The 18,340-nt window shown below is 37.2% G+C and overlaps 1 protein-coding gene across 2 annotated transcripts in view; it reads right to left on the bottom strand.

The window, feature by feature from the left end:
• Positions 1-18,340, bottom strand: part of LONP2 (lon peptidase 2, peroxisomal) — a 47,643-nt gene that overhangs the window by 14,734 nt on the left and 14,569 nt on the right. For both annotated transcript variants that reach the window (XM_074583071.1, XM_074583072.1), the window contains 4 exons: positions 15,847-15,988; positions 9,653-9,803; positions 7,919-8,045; positions 6,691-6,824 (listed from right to left, as the gene is read on the bottom strand). In XM_074583071.1, coding sequence (XP_074439172.1) covers positions 6,691-6,824; positions 7,919-8,045; positions 9,653-9,803; positions 15,847-15,988 — 554 coding nt within the window. The remainder of the gene's footprint in view (positions 1-6,690; positions 6,825-7,918; positions 8,046-9,652; positions 9,804-15,846; positions 15,989-18,340) is intronic.

Below are 18,340 nucleotides of genomic sequence, written 5' to 3'. Positions count from 1 at the left end.
AACAGCCACTAATCTTTCCATTGTACAACTCATTGCTCCATGCATAAATCCCATTCCTTTACTGTAAACACCGCCTTTGTCAGACAGCCCCTCCTGTTGTTCCAGCAGGTCTCTATATTTTTGTTGACTACGACTTCTGTACATAACAAATACAAATACATAAATACCAGCAAGTCTAGGAAACATTATCCTGCATGCTATTCTTTCAACTCAGACTGCAATTTCAACACTACGGATCTTCAAAACCTGAATAATTTGATATGATGATTTATACTTTAGAACAAAACTGAGTTTGAAAACAACTGCTTTTACCACCTAACACACTCAATTGTCCATTTCCGCTTGCTCTTTTTTCACCTAATTCCACATATACAGCTGAAGGAGACAGATTTCTCGTAAACAAATCAGCAGGTAATTTTTGAGGACACCTGACCTATTAAAAGAACCAGAAACTCTTTCTTGAGTTTGTATAATGTAATTAGTAGATGCCATTTTATAATCTGTAACAATAACAAACTACAGACTTTTTCTAAAAATATTAACCTAAAATCAGACATTATCTATATTTCTATAAAAGCATATAGTGATGTTCCAAAATATAATTATGAACACTTTCCTTTGAAGGAAAAAATATCTTCTTTCATCGCCTTGATAGAAGTGCTGACTATGAAGAATGTATAAAGACGTAAGTAATTAAGATTTCCATTAATGGTGACAAATACGTGTTCCCTATCTATCCCAGACGAATAGCCACAAACCATAGCACAAGTTAAATGATACGTTTATGCAAAACAAGACAATAAATTCAAGTTTCCAGAAACAGAACTTTTGGTTAGGATAACAGCTTAATCATCTTACATTTTGAATTAAGTTGGAGAAATAAACTAAAAAGTCAAAGAAGTGCCCTTAACAGCTCCACACTGCACTGGAGGAACCACCTGCTGATCTACTATTACATTACTGCTTAAACAAAAGCAGCATGGTACTGAGTAGTTTTAACATTTAAAAATTGGAAAAACTAAAAAACAACACAAAACAAAAAAACAAAACCCAAAACCCCCCAAACAAACAGCTCTCTCCAAAAAAAAAACAAACAAAAAATATCTCCAAAACAACCAACCATCCAAAAAAGATTATGTTTCTAAAATTTTCAGAGCAGAATCAGCAAAGATTATGACAATATTCTTCAGGAATCTGGCTTTGTAAGTTCTCAAAACAAAACAAAATCTTTCATGTAAATACTGGATTTGTAAGAAAATGGACTCCTAATAGAACATACTGACAACGAACTACTATACATAATACAGGATTTAATCTAAAAAGGAATTCCACGGCACAAAGACTTCAGAATTTAAGACTGCTACTTTCTTCTAGAGTTATAAAGGAAATGAGCGAATAGAAGGGCCTAAAACTTCCTCAACATGTTGCAATTTCTCAACTCCTCATAACACACATTTAAATTAAGCATTAGTAATACTTAAGTCTAAAATCCAAAGATTTCTAGCCATACTTACTGGCCAAGATAGAAGAATATAACAAAAACCTAAAATTTTTTAACAGCTTTTAACATAAGATATTCTGATTTGCTGAATTGCTATGAAGAGGTATAAGAAAGAACATAAGCATGAAAGAAAAGGTTTCAAGTCTGTGGGCAATTAACAGGAAAACAGCATGTTCTTTTTTCTCAGCTGATTTACTAGCAGATGCTTTAGCACATGACAGACCAACCCAGAATTCTTTTAGGCCCTCCAAACTAACTAACAAACTCCACAAAACTACATTTAGGTAGGAAAGGTTGGGATTGCCCTTGTTGACAACAGTCCACATTCAAAGCCAGGCACAACATGAAACTGTATCTTAAAAGCAATTTTCCATTGTCCAACTTAAATCTTATGTGCTACATACTTGGGAAGTGTGGGAAGGAAATCCTTCCTGGGCCCCAATCCTACTAACACTGACTTGTATACTTAAATTTAATGCTATGTGTATTTTTCCCCACAGGATCAGAAAACTTATCTTTTCACAAAATAATTACATTCTACCAGTTTTGATCTAGAATAACAACGTGTACTTGAAGCACTTGAATTTGAGGTTTTCATGTAGGAACATTTAGATAAATTAACATGTCATTAAAATTGTATATAAACCCGACTTTTCCTAACATTTATGCCTCTTTGGCCTAAAATAGAAAAGACATTCCAAGCAATTTTCAGAAAGAACCACATATTCCAGTTTGCAGAGCTGGTAAGCATACTAATGCTGGCACAGCTGAGCTCAAACTTGAGTTCCTATGGTGATCCCACCCTGGGATTTATGCTGATCAGATTTCATAAACCCATTTCCCAGTGCTACGGGAGATCCCGTGCTGCTGGAAGTGCTGAGTTTTGGCTAGAACATAGAACAGGTCACTTTTTGGAAGAGCAGTGATGTTAGCCCAACTGGATTAAGGCCGTTATATATATTAGAAACAAGCGAAAACCCCACACAGTCATGCATAACAATGTTTTGCGAATAAAATGCATTATACACAAGTTGAGGGAGAATAAAGACTACATGTTTCAGTTCATATTGACCACTTCAGTCAAACCTGCATTTAAACTCAAAACCAAGTGTTGTTTCATCCATAAGGAGTGGAACAAACTGTATTGTATTATTGGGTTATGGAAATATTTAAGTAGTTTCAAAGCCTTGGTTTCAACATAGACAGAATCCTCATTTAACCACTTTTAGTTATTAAATATTACCTGTCCTAAACCTCCTTTCAAGTCTGAATTAGACAAATCATTTTTCACTCTGAGTTTCAACTGCTGTATCATGATACAATGCCTTAGTGCACAGTTGCTGCATTGTATTCTCCAAGCAGTTGCACTAAAATGGGAAGGAGAGTTTCACATATTTTTGTGACTCCTAGAACTTCTTCTAGTGTCAAAGACTAGATGAGTGTCTCATAAATCTTAGATAGTGTTTCAGTAAAGTATCAGTGTTACTGTACACAAGGATGACTCCCCGGAGAGGTCTGAAGAATGACTCCATTTGCTTTTGCTGAAGTTCACTGTACAAATTCAACGACTGATGCAAACTAACACTCCTCCACTTGCCAACTTCATCATAAAGCTCAGGAGTCAAAGGAGTGAGGAAAGGAATACAAAGCTGCCAGTGTATTTCAGTTATGCATTTTTGGAAAGTGCTAAACACAGCTTGACAGCATATCTCCTACCATCAGTTCTGCTATGGCAGGTATCCTCCATTTTTAGAGCCTACTATCAAACAGTGTCAAAGGCCTGATGTTTACAAAGCCTTGAAAACAGATGCTCCACTGAGTTAATAATCTGATTTAAGTAATGTGACGATGGAATTTTTGTGCTTCTACCACCTAGTGTCTTTTAAGTTTTATTACAAACCCACAAGCCAGAGGTGACTCAGCTGAATAAGCACAATAGGTACCATGTTACTATTCTGATATGCTACAAATCACATACAAATTATGTTTTAGCAAGTTAGAAAATACAAGGCAAGGCTGCAGCTTGCCCCCTCATATTCACAACTCATGACATGTGTGAATGCACTAACTGTAGAGTCTCAATCCCACATCAGTAACTGACAAATATGTAATGCAAAAATGATTTATAGGTCTTTCTATACAGATAAAGAAATAAAATATCAATGAATAATTATAAATGAAACTATTAAGAGACAACTTGATTAACTATTCTTCCAGAGTCATTCATTATATGAAATAAAAATTCACCATCGCTATGCACAGCTGCACAAATGTCCACTAATCAACAGGAAGAAAAAATTGCCAAAGAAATAAGTTTAGGCTACAAATCCCATTATTTGCATCAACTTGCAAGTATTCAGGGCTATTTCTGAGTTTTAAATACTTGGCTGTTTCCAACAGACTGAATGAAAACTAAACACAAATATTTTTAAGAAGTGTGCCACTCTAAAGACACTTCCAACAAGTGACATATTCTGCCAAAAATACAGCAGGGTATAAGCACAAAATAAATTAGTACAACATAAAACACATTTTGCAAACTACGCCATTCTATGTACGTCTTCATAATACCAAAGTTTAACTATAGAGCCACCTGTCCCCTGCACTCCCTTTGATTAATACAGCTTTTTCTTATGGAAAGTTTTAATTCCAGAAGTACGAAGGCAACCCTTCACAGCTCATTTCTTCTGGGCTTACTCCAAATTATGTCAACCAAAAATGCTAGCATTTTTCCCTCTTTTGAAGCACTTAGCTGGCTGTTTTCACTTAGCTTTGGTAAAGTGCAAGTCCAGTACTAATTTTAACAGTGTATAATTTTAACAGTGTAAATACCTAAGTTGCAAGTACAGTGCTAATTTTAACATTGTAAATACCTCTTTCACTGGATCGAGATGTCTAATACAGTTCCTTTTTGTTCTTTGCTTTAATAGTAAAATGTTTCTTCCTTTAGTATAAGGAGTTGTGCTCTGAACCTACTTTTTGTTTATTTTATCAGAAGGCTTGAAGAGCAGAACGACACCTTTTTTTATTCATCAATCACATTAAACCTTTTAAGCACATTTTAGACATAGCTACATTTCAGGGCAAAGAAATACTTTAAAAATATGACTTGTCAAAATTACTACAAGAAAAGTGACAGTAGCAAAGACACCTGATGTTGCTTGGTGGTGACACGCCACCACAGCCCAAAGGCTCAGTGTTCTGGTTCAAGAGCAAGTTCAGGTATCACAGAAGCATCGACAAACTCAGGGTCTGACTTCTGGAAAAATCCAGCACAGAGGAGAGAAGGTAGACAAGATACACATAATATAAATGGAAAGCATTAATAAATCTGTCTTAAAAGCTCTTCCTTTTAACGTAGATGGGACAATTTAAACGACACAGTCACTCACGCATGCACAGACACTGCTACTGTGACAGTTCACTTTAAGCCAAACATTCAGAGAAAAAAGAACTGAACCCATTTAAGCAAACACTGATTTGTAGATCAAATTCAACCTTCTGATATTACCATTTCCACAGACGTTATGATGATCTTAGAAACTCAACAAGCTAAAAGAATAGTTAATTTTCAGAAAGGAAATACTGAGTTAGGGAAAAAAGGCATGGTAAAGCTGAAAGACTGTCAATAAACAGATTTCCAGAGAAACTGCAAGTTTTTACTATGGGTAAAAATACTCTTCATATACTCTTCTAATTAATACCACTGTTTGTACAAATATCAGTTTCATTTCCTCCCCCAGGATTTACTCTCTTAAAGGAGTGGGGGAGCACCATTCAGACTTCTAAGCTGCCTTATTTCAAAGGAGCACATAATGAGTCAGCTTATTTGTTCTCCTCTAAACCAGTCCAGAACTATTCTACCTGTACTAGCTGATGTTAAAATTTAAAGACTTTTTCCACCATCAGCTTAGTTGTGAAATCTTTCACAACAACAAACCAACAGGTCTGTTTAGTATTTAAGTTTGTGAGTATTCTGGAGCAAAAGTAAGCAGCCATTCTGCAGTTTTTGCTTTCCAATGCCCTCTTCCACACAGTCAGTCTCTGACAGGCTGGCAGTATTTCTTGTCAGAAAGTGTCAACCGGACTCATTGCAGTCTTTAAAAAACAAACAAACAAAACACCCAACACCCTTCTTGCTAGATTTATTGAGACTAAGGACTACCCACATTTTAGATGTTCAGCTTCAGGTTTGAATTCTGTCCTTCCACATTTCTCAGCCACCTTCAACTGTGGGCTCCTGCAGTGCAATGAGCACTCCCAAACTTTCAACAGAAAACTGCTGGTACAGTGAGATCCTCCATCACCGATTGGCTGGTATAAAAGCACAACCATTTATGCTCTGCATGGTATGTTTCACCAAACACAGTATGGATGTTCAGTTTCATTTTTATTAAAGAAAACATTAATCTGGGGATGAAAACAGGAGCAGTCGCCAGTTGCGTGTTGTCCTGACTTCTTCCTTCCTGCCTTTTATTTGAAGACAAGAAAGAGGTTTACCTTTACTGATGAAGCAGTTACCTGAGTATTTTTGTTGTTTGTGAATTTTATGTTTAGTTTTCATTCAGTCTGTTGGATGACTAGGAATGATAAATCACTATTGTCTGTATACATGGGAAACAAGAACAGACTTACTGAAGTTGACAAGATACCAAAGCTTCAAGAGACTTAGAATAAGTGCAGTCTTAAAGGCACACAAAAAGAGCCCCTAAACTTTTCTATATTCCAAAGCTTTTCAGGCAGACATTTATTTTAGGGTACAACAAAATAACCAGATTGAGTTCTGAGCTGGTAGAGCATTCATAGCACAGTTAAAGAATCTCTTTAAGTACAGTAACTAAAGCCATGCTTAGTCTTTTATTAAAGAAAAAAAAAAAGTGAAAGATTGGCATTAAAAAGCCTAGGAAGACATAAAAACATACACAAATCATAATTGCATACCTAAGATATGAAACAGATCCCCCGTGCTTCTCAATTACCAACCTGGCAGGCTGAAATTACTCTACTTAAGACCCAAGCCATAATTCAGCACTACTTGAACCATGCATAAGAAGAATGTCACTCTATTTGCAAAGCTTTTAAAAACAGAGCTCTTAAAGAAGCTTAAAAAAGGAGAAAAAGTTGATAAATCAGTTCCTAGTGACTATGTTAGAAGCTTCCTTCTAATAAAACATGCAAAAGATACACACCTTCTCCTTCACCCACTTCGGCACGATCTGGCTTTGTTTCTTTGTGCTGTCCTTCTGCCACTTTCACTGCCACTGCTCTGCAAATAGCTCCCAGCTTCCGATCCAGAGAGCGGACTCCTGCCTCTCTAGTGTATCTAGCAGAGAGACAATTGCTTTACTAGTAGATGTTCTTTGTAACTGAGATTTCTTTTGAAGGCAAACACACTTTCTTTTTAAAAATACATCCAAAATAAAATGAGATGTAAAAGGTGAGAGGACCTTGGGCTACTGTAATAAACAGAAAAAAAATGTTACGTGCTTTTATCAAAAAATTGTGGTTTTCTGATAAAATTGTAAAGAAAGACAAACTACTGAGTGGGAAGAAGACATAACTAACACCTGGTATCACACCTTAGTGAAATGTTAAGCAATACTCCAATAGCACTGAGCTCTTCTCAGATGCATAAAAATTAAAGGAAGAACTATTTTAAAACTCAAACTAAAGTTTACTGGAAGTTGAGGAACTGACTGTAAAAGAATATTTTCTTTTAGTCCATGAAATAAACAGAAACACCAGACAATAACAGTCACTAAATGCCAAAATGCTTTTCCTGGTCACAATAAACCACAATTCATTGAATCCTGATACACTTTTTCCATTGGAAATGAGCTAGTTTCAAGTCCAAAAGATGTTCTGTTCAGTATCTTTGCTCTCACGTCTAACAAAATGTAGTTCTAATTAATACAAACTATTTAAAAAACCACATCTTATTTTTTTTAACCTAAGTCCAATTTTTAGACAACTGTGGCCCATCAAGTCACAAGAAACAAAATGGTAATTTCCATTTTTTCTATGACAATGTCAGAAATAAAACTTAATTCTTTGAAACAAAGGTTGTCTGCTGACAAGACCACTGCTTCACACACTGAACAGCACAGCAATACTAGCTTCAAGTGTTCCTGTCTATTCATAGCGCCTTGCCAATTGTGTCAACACAACTGATTGTGAGCCACGCTCTGAGAGCCAGAGCAAGGAATTCTCTAGAGAAGGAATGATGATTTGGTTTACACAGCAGAGTCAGACAGAGCTCAGGAAAGACCAATTCCATAAATTACCAGTTGTTGAACTTCTGAAGCTATTAAGGACAACAGATCTTCAAAGATGTTTTGTGTTATCACTTTATAAATAATTTACTAGTTATCAGAAAAAGAAGTTATTTAAACTGAAAGCAATGAATAACAGATTTACCTGGTAATTATGTCCAAAGTGGTTACTTGTGGAATCTGTATTTGCTGTGGAGTCAGGCCATGTTGTTCAAGCTGTTTAGGAATCAAGTGTCTATGTGCAATTTCAATTTTTTCTTCCTGTGTGTATCCTTCAAAAGAAGAAGCATGTTTACCAATCTTTTTGCATATACACTACAATATAATCAAATTTCTTACCATTTATAGTTGTTTCTGATTGAATTTAAAATTAAAAAAAAACCAGCTATAATTTAAAATGCTGTTGGTATGATGCTTTGTGGTTATTCATAACTTCATGTGAACAAGAAGAATAGAATTTTAGTGTTTCAAAGATCCCTTTCTTCATTGGAATCTTAAAAAGATGCATCAGCCAACAGTCAGCTAAAATACAAAGACATCAATTAGTGAAAATATTGTTATAGAATATGTCAGTGTTTCTCCATATACCTGGAACTGAATTGTCCTAAGCGCAATGCTAAATTTCATTCTCATGACAGAGGCCACAGCAGATTAAAGGCCGACTAATCTCTTTTAATGATTCTGGCCATTCAGTCTAGATTTCCAGCAGGCCTACCTTAAGGAACTACTTTTTATTTCAGGGAAAACACCCCAGCATTGTTTAAAGACTTGCAATGGCCACTTTAGTGAAAACACTGTAATCACGGAATCTTCAGAGTTGGAAGGGACCTCTAGAGATCATCTAGTCCAACTCCCCTGCTAGAGCAGGATTGCCTAAACCGCATCCCTCAGGGCTGCATCCAGGCAGGTCTTGAAAATCTCCAGAGAAGGGGACTCCACAACCTCCCTGGGCAGCCTGTTCCAGTGCTCTGTCACCCTCATTGTAAAGAAGTTTTTCCGTGTATTTGAACGGAACTTCCTATGTTCTAGCTTGTGCCCATTGCCCCTTGTCCTGTCGCTGGGAACCATTGAAAAGAGCCTGGCTCCGTCCTCCTTAAACCCACCCTTTAGATACTTGTAAACATTAATCAGGTCCCCCCTCAACCTTCTCTTCTCCAGGCTAAAGAGCCCCAGCTCTTTCAGCCTTTCCTCATAAGGGAGGTGCTCCAGTCCCATAATCATCTTGGTTGCCCTACGCTGGACTCGCTCCAGTAGTTCCCTGTCCCTCTTGAACTGGGGAGCCCAAAACCGGACACAGTACTCCAGTTGTGGCCTCACCAGTGCAGAGGAGAGGGGGAGAATGACCTCCCTCGACCTACTGGCCACAGTCTTCCCTATGCAGCCCAGGATGCCATTGGCCTTCCTGGCGACAAGGGCACACTGCTGGCTCATGGATAATTTGCTGTCTACCAGGACCCCCAGGTCCTTCTCCTCAGAGCTGCTTCCCAGCACGTCCGCCCCTAACATATACTGGTGTTTGGCATTCTTCCTTCCCAGGTGCAGGACCCTACACTTGCTTTTGTTGAACCTCATTAGGTTCTTCTCTGCCCAGCTCTCCAGCCTGTCCAGGTCACGCTGGATGGCAGCACGGCCCTCTGGAGTGTCGGCCACCCCTCCCAGCTTGGTATCATCAGCAAACTTGCTGAGGATACACTCTGTCCCCTCATCTAGGTCATTAATGAATATATTGAACAAAATTGGTCCAAGTATTGACCCCTGAGGGACACCACTCGTTACAGGCCTCCAACTGGACTCTGTGCCGCTGATCACAACCCTCTGAGTTCTGTCACTCAGCCAGCTCTCGATCCACCTCACTGTCACCTCGTCTAGCCCATGTTACCTGGAACTTGAATAATTTCCATTCTGTCCAGCAGCGCAGGTGGGATAGTAGCTGTAGTGTTGGCCGTAGCTATAAAAAGGACTTGGGACAGATCAAAGGCTACATTTAAGTAGTGATCGGTGAAACTGTGATTTTGTTCTGGATCCAAGACCTGAAAACAAGAGTGTAGACAAACCTGATGCAGTTGGTCAATTATAAGTAAATAAAATATACCCATTTTTATTATATTCCATTTGGATCTGTCAGATCTGACTTTAAATTCATAAAATATGTTATGAATATTGCTAAAGCCTGACCCTCCATATCCTGCCTCACTCTGATTACTCTGTAACTACATTTCACACCACAGGCAAAACAAAAGGTCATGTCCCCATTAGTTCTTTTTACCCTTTTCTAAAGATGGCTGCAGCATTTCTCCAATCATCAAATAAGCTATCTCCAAGACCTTTCACAGATGGTGGAGAGTGGCCTTTCAGGGTCTCTCAACACCTTTGAAAAAGCAGCCCATGTGGTCCCATGGACTTGTACGAGTAGAATTCTCTCAAGTAATCCCTGACTCCAATCCTCATCTGCTGCTGGTAGCTCTTCTTACTCTAAGCACACCAACCTGAGAGATCGCACTGTGAAAACCAAGGGGAAGAACACAGGTTATCTCAGCCTTATCTGCTATCACTAAATCACCTACCCCACTCATTCAGCTTTGTCCAGCCTTTTGCTAACATAGTAGTAGAAGCTCTTCTTATTGCCCATGACATCCCATATGAGTCTTGATTCTAAGTGAACCCTGGCTTTCCTAACACAATCTTTGCATTTTCTTTTCCCCCAAAATTTTGTGATAAGAAACCAGTGACAAAATTGAACAAGCACTGAAGAATAACAACACACAGTCTGACAAACGTCAGAAATTTACTGCACAAGTAGAACTATGGCTTAAATAACAATGTGGTCTTCCTATTGCTTTTAGCACTACTTATGTGTGTCAATGCAACACTTGCATATATTTAAGCTATTACTTGAATAAGCTGTTTTTCTGCATTAGGTGACAAATATTCCATACATGTGGATCACTAGTGTACAAAGGTGCGGTCTTATAGTTTTTTTTAAACAGTGCTGAAAATTGGAAGTTCATTGTATATAGCGATCTACACTTGGCTTTGATATCACCACCTATGAACTACCTTCATTCCACCTGCCTTAAAGTACTGCCATGCTTTTCCTTCCCAAATGATGAATTATCAATGCTATGCCAACATGAATAATTCTCATGTTACAAATAATGGGACCTATGCATCTCCTGAGAAATAGCACACTGCTGTCAAAATAATTTATCTGCCTATACCCAAATGAATGCACCCCTTGTCTTAGCAACTTGAATTATAGCCAAGGATGGTGTTGATAATTCTAAAAAAAACTGAATTTCAGCATTTCTTAGCTAGTTATGAAAGAAACAATTCTAAATTTTCATTACTCTTAAATTCTGTTCAGTCTTTGAAAAGTTAAAAATCTTTAGCACAAGAATGTCTTATGATCACAACAAGCTAGGAAAATACTTTTTTACAGAATGCCAGAAACACAGCAGAACTTTTTTAAAAACAGAACAATTCCTGATTTTATTTTGAAGTACTGCACAGATTTAAGACTAATATTTGGAAATGGATTGCTACTGTAATAAAATACAAGTTGTACATTCCCCTTAACAGTGAAATCTTAAAATATACTGCAGCATATGCCTGAATTCTAAAACTAAGGTTGGAACTCAGTGAATGTTATTGTTCATTGCCTATAAGCCACTCATAAGCTTCTTTTCTTACCCTCCTCAGCAGGCAGCTGCTATCATTTACTCCCTTCTTTACTGATGAAGGCCTTGAAGCATCCTGACTAGCGAAACACACCTATGCATAATTCAGAGTTATAGATGTCTCTTACCTCAACTAGTCCTACAATCTGGCCCTAAAATGTAGAGGCATGCAACAACAGGCGGCGTATCCAAGCACAGCACCTACAGACTGTCTTCAAAGAAAGTAGACCTATAGCAAATATGAGTCTCCCATTCAAAGTCTACTTTGGCAAATCTTTCAAAACTGATTTAAACAACAAACCCTAACTCAATTTACTTTTCTTTTTTGACTGATAACACAGTATTTCCACAAAATTCCGTCTATTAGCTGAATAATTTGCAACTACTTACACAGATATTGAAAAACAACATATTCTGACAGACCAAGTTGGTTTTTTATAACATTTATCTATGCACATGTTTATCTTTCTCCTTCTAGTCTGCAACTAGAAATCCTTACGAATCCTACTAAGTGATAAGCTGGTGATTATAATAATAATATTATTTACAAAGATATACAAAATAGTGATGCTGTACTCATGCGCAAACAATACTATCCAATAAAGTTAAAGGAAACTGTAATCAAAACCAACTCAGATTATATCTGAAAATGTGAATTATCTGAGGCTTTCTACAAGGGCTAGAGTTTCTCTGGACTAACAATTCTTTGTCATGGTAACCATTTCTTAGAATAAGACATAAACCAATATCACGCCTATGCATTTAAAACAGATTTTCCAAAGCAAATAGAATTGTTATTCAGCTAGGTATCTGTGCTAAAGTTCAAGTTCGAAAGTTTTCAAAAATATTCAACTAACACAAAAAATATTAAGTACAAAAAGAACATTCAGTGAACAAAACATCTTCGTTAATTTATGGCTGACAGCTCACATGCACACAAAGGCTTCTCTGTATCAAGCTTTTTATTACCACAAAATCCAGAATAAATTCCATGAACATTTAATTGCCTGGCTATGCTCCTGGTTGAATTTCCATGCATCCAAATACTCAGTATCAGGCACTTGGATCCATTTCTGTTTTCTTCTGTTTTAAACAGAGGTCATCTAAATTTAGACTAAAACATTCCCTTGTTGATGAACAGTAACTGGAAATAGGAAGACATTCTGTTTTGCTTAAGCAACAACTCTGCAGAAGCACTAGAACTAAACACATATCCAGCAATTATAAAACATCAAGCTTTGTTTCCAAGCTTACAGGGTATGGCAATTTTCTTCTTGAATATATCCCATTGTAGACAGTCAGGGAGAATTTAACACACCTACACATTATGGAAAAAAGCATGTGCCTTTTACACTTAATGATGGCACTTACCTAACAAAAAGCAGCAGTCTGAAAAACAAACGTGCCAGTTAGGTGACCACTTACTATTGTTTGTTCTCCTACATAATAGTCACCTTTGCTCATTCCAGATGGACTTTCCAACAATGTAAACCACAAAAAGCAGATGAAAATTAAGCTGTTATGTCCAGGCATGAGTTCTCCATTACAAGAGGTAAAGCACCTGCTTCAGGATGTTTAGACAGCAGTAGAGGGATATACAGATCTCACATGGGAGCAGCCCAGACACGGTTAATAGAGCAATTACTTCTCCAGATGCAACTAATGGTCAATTAGCAATGACTTACATAAAGACTGCAGCCCAAGCAGACAGTTGGAAGCTAACCTGACAAGCCTCAGCTGGAATAATCCATGGTAGGAGCTGAGCTGACTATCACCGAGAATGTGGCTTTAAAATATGGAAAAACAGAAACACCCCCAAGCAGCAACAAAGTATCAAAAATTCAAACACAAATAATTAAAAAATAGATTAATTTTGTTTGCCCTCACACACTTGACATGATAGATGAAGAACAGAAATGCTAATTCTCTACTGCAAGACAGGGAATGAAAAATAAATTAAAAGAAACAGCAGAGGTTGAATAAAACTAACAATATTAACGTACAGATCTGGATTCATGATCGGAACACTTCCAAAAAAAGTTATTCTCTTTCCAAGAAATGACAAATCATTGCTTCATTACTGATTCTGGCTGCCTAGCAAACAACAGTCAGCTAGCTAACAACGTTTGATTTTCAGGTATTTTTTTATCCATGCACTGACTAGATTTAGGCCAGCTTAGTTCAATATCTAAAGGAGAAATGGCAGAAATATCAGAAAACTCAGAAACAGAGCTCATTACCATTAGCAGCATGGTAATGTAAATAAAATCCCACGAGTAAAAAGTACAAAGAAAATGCATTTGAACATTTGTTATGCTCCCCTGCTTGTTTTCCTTGCACTTAGAGGCTTTTCATACACCCTAGAAATGTGTACTACATGCTTGAGAAATACACAGGTAAAGGATCATAACTGTCATTTTAAAAAGCTAAAAGAGTGAAGCCATGGTATTTTCTAGCACATTTAAATTATTACTAGTTCATGTTAACATGCAAAGATCAAAACAGAGCTCTCAAACCATAGCCTGTTCATACGCTGATTTTCAAAGAACTAGTTGGCCTTGTCAAAACAGTAATTTTACACTATCTAGCAGGAAGAAAATAATGACATTTGTAAAATGCCAATTGACATTTCATTTGCAGAAAAGTCATACAGCATACAGATGAGCTCATGACACCTTAATTTAAGTAGCATTTTTCATATTCAAATCACTGTATTAAGCACTGTCAGTCAAAAAGAGTCATTAGAACAACTCTGTAGGCAAATATTACCAGAACCACTTTCATCCCCACCTACAACCGCCCAGCTACAGAAGTTACCATACCTTAAGTTTGACAACTGAGATGCTTCTAGGATTATGCCCTAAATCATTTCAGTGAAAGTGAGCCAGGCTAGCTCAAAAAAATTGGATAAATATATTTTGCTAACCCAACTCCTTTTGACCGAAACAGGTAAAGAACAATCACAGTAGTAGTTCAGGTACAACAGCGATAGGACGGTAGCCCCTATAGCCAGACAGAACATAAAAGAGAGGTAGACAGTGTAAAAATACAGCAGTATAAGGAAATTCTGTATGTGCACAATACCAAAACCTTTAAGTGCACCAGTGCTACATCTGCTCTGGACAGCCTCAAGCATTTCATCCTAGCCCAGCCTTGCTGTGTCATTACTTTCCTCATTCCCTCCTTTCCTCATCATCTGTGCTAGCACAGAAAAGGCACACAGCCCTCTGCACTAAGATACTGGGGAAGGGCAATCCTCTTTGTCTCTTCCCCATACCTGAGGAGACCTTCCTTCCTCTCTCCAGCAAACTGATGGAATAAAACCACTGAATATGCAAGCCAGTGGAAGAAGGTATTGTACCGGGATATCAGCGTGCATCCTACTCTAGGGAAAAAGAAGGTTCTAGCAACTCATTACTGGTCTCTGCTAACAGATTCCTCTGATACATGAAGCCTGCAAGGCATAGGTCTCAATTCATCTTCATAATCAGTCAAATTTTAGCCTCCTGAAATCCCAACAACTAACCTAATCAATAATATCTCAACAGTTGATGGATTTATGAAATATTCCAACAGTATCTCATTCACCAAAGTCCTTATTTATGCCTCCTCGATTTCACTTGTGTCTTTAAGCAAGTCAACTTTAACACCTCTAAACTCTTTGTGATAAAATAACTACATGCATACTCCAAAATTAGATGCATTTATACCTTGGTCTGAGTCCCAGAATTTCAGAAAAAACACACTTGATAGCTGACTCTCATGGAAAGCAAACCCTTACCACACCATAATCAGTCAAAGAGTAGGGATCTGTGACTTAAATGAAAAACTGAAGTTTAGAAAGTTAATTACAACACTAATTAAAGAAGTGCTGCTAAAAGAACATGCAGCTAGTCCACATTACATGCCATGTAAATGCTCAGCTGCCATATAAACTTTTACCATCAAAAACATATCAGAATTGTTCCAAGAAAGAAAGGGAAAACTTGAAAAAGTCCAGCTACCATCTGTCTGTTGTACAGTTCTTTCTTATAGCTAACAGCATTTGGTCGTTAAAAATCAATGTCTTGAACTCCCCCCAATAAGCAAATGTTTAAGGCTTGAACAGTCTTTAAATAGACAAAACGCTTAGCACAAAATACATCCTTGTGTTTAAGTACAGATCGCCGAGATTAAAGATACCTTACTTAGCATACTATATAAAGCATTTGCATTGCATGCAAGTAATCGACAGAAATCCAACAACGTCAAAACATAGTAGCTGACATTTGAATAAAAAAATCTGACGCTGTCATGCTATCTTTTGTCCAGTGAATCTTTCCGAGTCCAGTCTTTTAATTCTTTTTAATTACAAATGAAACAAATGAAACAATGCTTGTAATTTAATATCTCTTACCTCAAGCAAGGCTGCTGCAGGATCTCCCTGCAAGCTCTTCCCCAGTTTATCAACCTCATCCAACAGGAATACTGGATTGTTAACGCCAACAGTCTTTAGTCCATTGATTATCCTGCCAGGCATACTGCCAACATAGGTGCGCCTGTGAGAAATAAATGTATATGGGGAAAGAGGGACCGGACACATGTAACAGAAGTAGAAACATCAAAAATAAAACTCAAAGGAAAATATAAGAATAAGCAGCATTGTAACACTTCTTGCTTTTTTGCAAAACTTCTTGGAACTAATTGATAAAAATATAGGATATGTGTATGAACTAATATAAGCAATTATATCAGCAGATGAAAATTCCATTTCCATGGTGCACTAGTTGGTCTGGAAAGATAAAGGTATGTATTAAAATATATCCAAACTTTACAGCTTGCAGGCATTTTACATGATTCAGTACAAGCATCCTTGTACTGTATGAACAAGCAGAAGCAGATTTGGGAATCCCATTAATAGTAACATTTTAATAATGACAATACCAGGGTTTTTTGATCACAAGAGTTCACACAGCATGTTGCAAATCAGGGCAAAATTCCAAATATGCTGAACTGTTGATGTCCCCTGTATATACAGCATGCTTTCTTTAACACTCACAAAAAATAATTGTATTTACTATGTCATTTCAACATGAAATAAAAAACTAGAACAGTGCAACACAACAAAAAAAGTTCTGAGTCTGAAGTTATTCAGCAAAGGTGGTAAAACGTTTTTTTTCACAATGCACAGAGACAACTACATTTTACATGCACCCCCTGTTTGCTGCATTTCTCACAGCCTTTTCTGCTTGTGCCACATATAGTTAAGATATGAAATGCTGGTCATTTAAGAAGAAAGAGACACCCAAAGTGCTGAATTACAGTACCTATCTCATGACCCTCACCAAGCAGATATGCAGAACAGGCCTGCTTTGCCATATGATCTGTTTTAATACAGTCCAAAATAAACAGGATGACATTTAGAAAGACGAAACCAAAAATACCATGGGAATAATTTCAAAAGATGCTAGAGAAGACTTTAAATATTAAAAAATCCAGCCGAAACCACGCAGCAATAGCATTAGTTCCACGTAATATTTAATCACTGAGGGAACAAATTGCAGTTACTATATTTAATTCAAGGTCTGAGCAAAAATCAAAGTTTTTAAGATCTTATGAACAGCCAGAAATGCGAAAGAATTTCAGTTTGCCTATTTACCCCCTTCATGAGCCAGCTGCTAAAGACTGGAGCAGCCAGCATGCAATAGTTTATCACCTCACCACTTTTGTGTAGAGTCTTACTCTGCAGTGAGTGGATTCCTCTCCAGTGAGGACTGCATTATAGAACATTTATTACAGATCAAGAATCTGCATGGGGGAGCTATTATAGGAGCCTGCCACTTCATTCTCCAGCTGCACACAGACAACCTTGCCAAAAGAATGAAAGGGTTCTATAAAACGCAATCAGAAAATTACAGGACTGAAGCAGAACTGAAGTTCACAGAAATGAATCATTTATCAGCACAACCAAATTAATCATTGCAGCAATTTTAGGGTTTCTCTGGGGGTTTTTGTTGATAGGTTTTTTTTGCTTGTGTTTTTGGGTTTTGGTTAGTTGGTTGTTGTTGTTGGTTTTGTTGTTGTTCTTGGGTTTGTTTTTTTGTTTTAACAAGGGGCGCTTACTGCACTAGTAAATGATTTTATATGCTTTAGAGACAATGGAGCCTGACTGGTTTTAATATTCTATTTATGCCAGTAATAGGATAACATAATTAGGTAAACATCAAACCTTCTTTCCCGCTTGGTAGATTATTCTCAAGTGCATGTTTAAAGACATTACTCTTTTTTAATGCATGTTTGTGTTTTTATATACACAAAGCTTTATCAGATCCATTTAAACTCTATAAAATTTTGAGATATCTATGTTCCATCTGGTTTTAAGAAAGAGCTTTGGTTTATAAACTAAAGGAAGGTAAACTGAGTTTCTTTATCCAAGGGAACGCGCTGTGAACTTTTTCGCTTCCTGCACCATCCAACTGCAACAACACAGGTCAAAGGATAATAAGTGTTAGGTACCAAAAGGTTTTCTGAATAATAAGTCAGTCTGTTTACACCCACGCACACACCACTTTTTAAAACTTATTTAAAGTTTTTTCAAATAGAAGCACTTAAACAAACAAACAAAAAAGAACTGGAAGAAATTTTTCTTTCTTGAGATACAAAAAGTTGTTGTTATTAATAGATTGAAACACCTTTTTTCCCCCTCAAACAACCCTGAAAATAGAATTCAAGTCACAGCCATTTCAGATTCCAGTAGATTTGGGTACTTAATGACATATTTACACTTGTGGAAGATCCTCACAGATATAGCATCCTTCAGTAAGACTTAACTGTTGTATACAATCAAGTTTCAGAAGAGCGTGGCAAGTAGGGCTAGGGAAGTGATCGTCCCTCTGTACTCAGCACTGGTG

This window comes from Larus michahellis, chromosome 4, assembly GCF_964199755.1.
Source record: "Larus michahellis chromosome 4, bLarMic1.1, whole genome shotgun sequence".
In the NCBI taxonomy this organism is placed as follows: Eukaryota; Metazoa; Chordata; class Aves; order Charadriiformes; family Laridae; genus Larus; species Larus michahellis.
The sequence above is the reverse complement of the archived record's forward strand: the minus strand, read 5'-3'. Positions and strand labels throughout refer to the sequence as shown.